This window comes from Choloepus didactylus, chromosome 1 (genome assembly GCF_015220235.1).
Source record: "Choloepus didactylus isolate mChoDid1 chromosome 1, mChoDid1.pri, whole genome shotgun sequence".
Taxonomy (NCBI): Eukaryota; Metazoa; Chordata; class Mammalia; order Pilosa; family Megalonychidae; genus Choloepus; species Choloepus didactylus.
This window is the reverse complement of record NC_051307.1, coordinates 33,734,790-33,740,789: the sequence shown is the minus strand read 5'-3', so window position 1 is coordinate 33,740,789 and position 6,000 is coordinate 33,734,790. Positions and strand designations below refer to the sequence as shown.

General features: G+C 40.5%; 1 protein-coding gene across 1 annotated transcript in view; it reads left to right on the top strand.

Moving 5' to 3' along the window:
* Nucleotides 1–4,146: 4,146 nt before the first annotated feature.
* The window catches only part of CHODL (chondrolectin), a 31,155-nt gene continuing 29,301 nt past the window's right edge, over nucleotides 4,147–6,000 (top strand). The window contains exon 1 of the mRNA XM_037828861.1: nucleotides 4,147–4,225. Coding sequence (XP_037684789.1) covers nucleotides 4,147–4,225 — 79 coding nt within the window. The remainder of the gene's footprint in view (nucleotides 4,226–6,000) is intronic.

Here is a 6,000-nt window from a genome sequence, read left to right as displayed (position 1 = left end):
GTTCCTAAATTGAAACTTTGAGTTGTAGGAAACTATGTTTTTGTTGTGTTTTTAATTCCTCATTAAATTTCTAACAACTTCATGAACAGTGACTGTTCTAGATGGCCCTGTGAAGACTAAGATTTCTAGGATTATGTGGAGGAGTAGAAATGATTCCTGAATGAGGTGGGTCTTGCATTCTATAGCACAGACATTTTGAAAAGAACAAGTAAATCTGGGGAAATTTGACCAACTGCTCATCCTTTCATTTGAGCCAGTTATATGCCGGCTCAGATACACTGAGGTGTCATCTCTAAAAAATGAAGATTCAATGGTGTCTTCCTAAAAGTGACAACCAACCATTAATCTGAAAAATGAAACTTTTTTTCTACTGCTGAAGTGGTTATATAGTAATGGTTTTATATTTTTCCATTTCAAATACTTATTTTTAAATGACAATATTATTGATAGTGGTCAGCAGAATCATTAACTATTGTTATTAAAAATGTGTAATAACCTGAATACATTAATAATTGAATAACATTAACTATGCTATAAATGGTGTAACACCATGAATAAATTAATTAGTGTTGGATTATAATAACTTTTCAAATATGTTGATATGAAGTTGTAATAATTTTGAACAATGTAAGAAATCTCCTTTGTAGACCACATCTGTCACTCTTTGATATGGGACACATATGAATGAACACTTCTGTGATTGAGGCTGAAGCCACAGTTTAGAGTTACCTAAATGAGAATCCACTGAATGCAAATCAATGGCTGGAATTCAGGCTGGGTGTCCTTAAGGTTTATTAATGGACATATGATACTGATGCTCCCTGGGAGGCGCAGACATTTGAGGGTGTCATGGGAAAAGTATAGGAGTAAGTCATACATTTGGGATATTCAAGTTCAAGGTAGCCTATTAAAGGCCTGGATATCACTTTTCAAAATTTTGGATTTCAGATGTTGTTGCCCATTGGAGTTTAGAACCTCTGGAAACTCAGTCATTAACTTGCACCCGAGTTTAACTTGAGTCCATACTTATTGAGATCACGGTTCTATTCAGGGGCTTGAAAAAAAAATGATGCATTTTTAGTTGTTGAATCAATGTTGAGCTCCTTCTCCTAATTAGTTTAGGGTTCTCATCCAAAACTGCTGTTTGTGTTTTTACAGTGCAGAGAACCTTATTTGCAAGGGACATTCTACGTCTTTTGGCTGTCCTTGAGGGAGCTCTTATGTCCTGATTGGTCTGCAAGCAGTTCTTATATTTTTCATTTTGTTTGGTTAACTAAAATATATTTGCTATTAGAAAGTCATTTGCCTATGAATGACACCTTATACATGCACATCAACAGGTAAAAATGAAAATAATTTGTTAAAAAAATGAATGAATATACTGTGCTTTCCTCTAACTTCCAATACTTTATAACATTTTAAAAAATGCATTTTCTTGAAAATTTTTAATTTATATCTTCTAATATGCTATTTATGTATGTGTATGTGTGTGTGTGTGTGTGTGGTGCTGTTGGCGGTGTGGATCTCGAGAGATTTCCTGCAGTGATCCCCAAAGAAAATGTCTCATACTAGACATGTTCTATATTTAAGACTATTTAAACCGTGTTCTCTGTATTTGATGATCTCTCCAGATGTTTTCAGTGGTGGAGTAACAAAGAAAAGAGCTGGTCTTGTTGGCCAACTCCCTTAAAAAATCATCTACAAAGAGCTTGTAATAATTTGTTTTCCTGATAAGACAAACAGCTGCCAGAATAACTGCTGAGCAGCCTTAGTTAACTTGTATGGCCACCCTGAATTGATACAATTCTAGCCTAAAGGTAAGAAACTATAATTTAGGAAGTCTGTGCAATCTCACTGAGGATACAGTTCTTATAATAAGTTGGGTATTTTGAAACACTGAAACCTTGGAATTGCTCTCTGCCAATAATGGCTTCAAGGACTTTCTGACTTTCTAGGCATAACAGGACCTCTACTGAAATGTAGAAAATTATATTCAGTGCTTACATTCTTATCCCCTAGTATTCCTTCCCAAAGGAGGGTCTTTACACAAAAGCTCTGGGTCTTGTGAGTATCTGGGGATAGGATGGTGTGAAAGGAGGGAGTTCCAAATCAGAATTCTGGATCTGCGGGCATTTGGAAAAGTCATTCAGATCATAAACCAGTGAGGATTATGACCCCAACCATGACTATTCCTAGAGGATTCCTGGATAAATACTTCCAAAATGAATTCCTTATTCCTTTATGCTAACCATGACATTGACTCACGACTTTATTACATTTCTTTTACCACATATACTGTGAACCCCTTGAGGGCAGCTCTCTGACCACAGACACCCCCCCCCCCCAACCACCCATGACACCCTTTGATACTGTTTCCAGGGCTGAGCTATATCTCCCTAACCTTGAGGTTTTATCCATTTTCCATTGTAAAAATCCCAGCAGTGTCTGTTTCTTTTGGAATTTAGCATATGATGAAACTCACAAAATCCATACCCTCTAGAATTCCAATTGATTAATTGCCCATGGTCCTACAAAAAATGTTTTTAATGGTAATACAAGGGAAAATAAAGTGATAGTTAGACATCATTGTGATTTTTTGGAATTCTACTTTCTTGAGGAGGGTGGATTTAATAATTTTTATGATCCTTTCAACTGCTAAAATTTCTGGTTCTGCAAGTCCTTATTATAACAATTTTGGCTCCCTTTTTCCAAGAAAACAATACAGCATATGCTTAGAATGTACTTGTAGTTTATGAAAACCAAAGACGGTGAGGAGTTCTAGGAATGTGTGCTACCCGTTAAAACACAGAGAAACCAAAGTGATTTTATTTAACATAAACTTGTGCATTTAAAACAGCATGATGGCAAAATATTAATTCTACCGAAGCTCATTATGAGGGCATCCTCAGGGTTCAGGCCATGGACTAGATATAGAAAAGTCTCATAATTTCCAATACTCTAGGAAACTCTAGCCTCCTTGTTTGAACTATTATAACAAAGATCTGGTCAGGTTATGGGAAAGTATCAATGTAGGTTTTAAACTGAAGGTACATTTCTCAAGTAAATCATTGATCACAAATAGATAATTGCAAATAGATACTTTTTTTTCTTTTTTCCAGGAAATTCCCAAGTGTTTAGAGTATTTTGTATTGATGGTTTTCTGTGGGGTTGGGGTTGCTAATACTGAGATTGAAACAAGCTGGAAAACGTTGCTCCAAATATTCTCTTCAATTTGCTTCTGACAATTTAGTCAAACAACCTGCTTGGAGCTAATCTATCGCAGAACCTAGGTGGGGAAAAACCTGCCACATTATATAATTCGCGGAGCAGGTTTTGGCTCTCCCTCGGCCAATCCGTCTTAAATAGTGACTGGTACCCTGCATCTAGCAATACACATGATCAAGCAATTTAGCACAAAAACAGAAAGGCCCCACAACTTGGCATCCCTGTGGATATTAATCTTTGAGAAAACCAAATGGATCCAACTTTTGCCAGAGTTTAATAGGAAAGCTGTCACATTTTACACAAATGAGTATCCACACTGTTAGCGAATGGAAAGAGTGGACTGGGAACAAGGAGAGGGGAGGGAGTTAGGGATGCTGACTGGACCATTTTCAAAGTGGCTCCAGTTTTAGGGGAGGGGCTGAGATGCTCTTCATGGCAGGAGAGACGAAACAGTTAAAAAAAATATTACTAGCGAGGGGCTGAAACTTCAGGGTGTGGATATATAAGACCGCACCTCCAGCGCAGAGCAGCCGCTGCTGCGAGAGCCACGAGGAGGGCGCCGGGGCTCAGCCCCCTACTAGCCAGATACCAGGGAGGAGAGCAGAGACGGCTGGTGGTGTCCACTCCGGGCGTGTCGCTTCATCTCTGGGACAGACACGGGGTCACTTAACTTCGTCCCGTCCCCGCTCCCCAATCGCGCCCTCGCTGGCTGGTGCGCTCTAGCCCAGCACTCCCGCGCGCGGCGCCAAGGCGACCCACGGCAGTTCCAGGCCGGAGGCGATGCGCGCAGGGCGCCGGGCAGCTGCGCTCGCGCGAGGGTAGTAGGACCCAGCGCTGAGGCAGGGAAGCTGCTCGGTTAGAGCCGCCGGCTATAGAGGCCGCTTTCTTTCCACCTTCCACCTGCGCTGCTGCCGCGCCGCGATGAGCCGCGTGGTCTCGCTTCTGCTGGGAGCTGTGCTACTCTGCGGCCACGGTGCCTTCTGCCGCCGGGTGGTCAGCGGTGAGTCTGGGGCCGCCAGCCTAACGGAGGAGCAGGGACTGGGGACCGTGGGAAGCGAGGGCGAGGGACCCGGGCTTTCCCAGGAGTGGTAAACCCGCATAGGTTTGGGGGTCGGGAAGAGCCGGGGAGAAGTGGATCGTCCCTTATGCTCCCCTCCCCTGCACACTCGAAAGTTTAAAATTTTTTGAAACACCTGGTTCAGTAGCTGCGAAGAGAGCCTCTGCTGCATCCTGAGCAGCTACAACCGCTTCCAGGAGTGATTTCTACTTGCTTTGTAAGAATGCTGGCCACAGGGCTTGGCACCTGCAAAAGGGGTGGGGTAGGGCGGAGGCCAAGGGAACTCAGTGCCAGAAGAGCAGACGCAGAAAACGCCACCCCCTGTTGGCCCGACTCCTGTTGCCGCATTATATTCACTGGAATTATTTCTGAGACCAGAGATGTTCGCTGTGGGTCGCTCATGGCCTCGAGGGTAGACAGCCTTTGTTCTCAAGAGAACTGACAAAGAACCGGGGACTGGTCTTTGCGCGCAACCAGAAGTCTTCCTGTACATCCCTTACTCTAGATTGGGAATCTTTTCAGCAACTGAAGTCAGCAGGAGTTGAGCAGCTGATAATGGCTGCAGGTTCGCGCACACAGTAGGTGCACAGAATTGGCAAACTTTCCAGTGTTCTCTCTGGAGGTTTTTTTTTTTTTTTTTTTTTTTTTTTTTTTTTTTTTTTTCCCCACCTTTGATTTCCACTGTCCTATTGCTGAGCAATAGGATTCTGCATCCATGTTTCCTTACTTTTTTAGGAAGCTCTATTAAAAAGGATATAGATTCTCACTGGGCGTTTTGTGAAGGTTGAGCACAACTACCCTTATTGAAATCTCTTATCACGCTCATTAAGATGTTACAGTAAATATTTGTTTGAAGTGTATGGTTTAAGTGTGGAAATTTTTTTTTTTTAAATGTAAAGACATGAATTTCTTGTCCTGTATATTGTGCATCTGTATAACAGGTGTCACTAGAGGTAAGTAGATGACAGATGACAGCAATTTAATCAGTTGTGAAGCCAGACCTTTAGAGACTGGCACATTAAGCTTAATTGTTACTGATCTACCCTACAGCAATTTGTGATGTTCTACATCTTCAGAATTTAATTCTTAAATGCCTTGTTACCAACCCCTCTTGTTGGTCCTCTGGAAACACTGGGATTCAATACCGTTGAAATGCTATTTTAAAATGCATGCTACTTATATTTTGGGAGGGAGAAAATCAGGTTGCTTATAAAATGAAAATTTTGCAGTGTCAATTGAGGATGTTACAGAAGCCATGGCATTAGATACCTTTTTCTCCCTAATTTAGTTGAGAAGACATTCACTTTATAGACTCCTCTGAATGTGTGAATTACATATCTGACTGCTTTTGTGTTTATTGGGATTATTCATGCAAATCAATGAACAGCAGAGGTCATGCATTGAACATAAGTTTTTAAAACAAATAGAAACACTTCATTGACTATAATATCCTTTTTGTATATTGTTGTTTAATGCTTTAAACTCTGTGAGGGAATAAAAGGAATACCTACAACAATCAAAAATTGTTGATGAAAAGTTTATTTTGTGTTCTGTAACTATATAAGTTGTTTCAAACCTTTTGCTGTATTTGCCTATTAAGTATTTTTAGACTTCTTATAAGTGACATCTGGAAAATTTCTAATTAATTGTACATGATGTATTTTATTTAGCATTAAATGATGATGTAAGTAAACATTACTAAGTTAGATTTTTTCTTA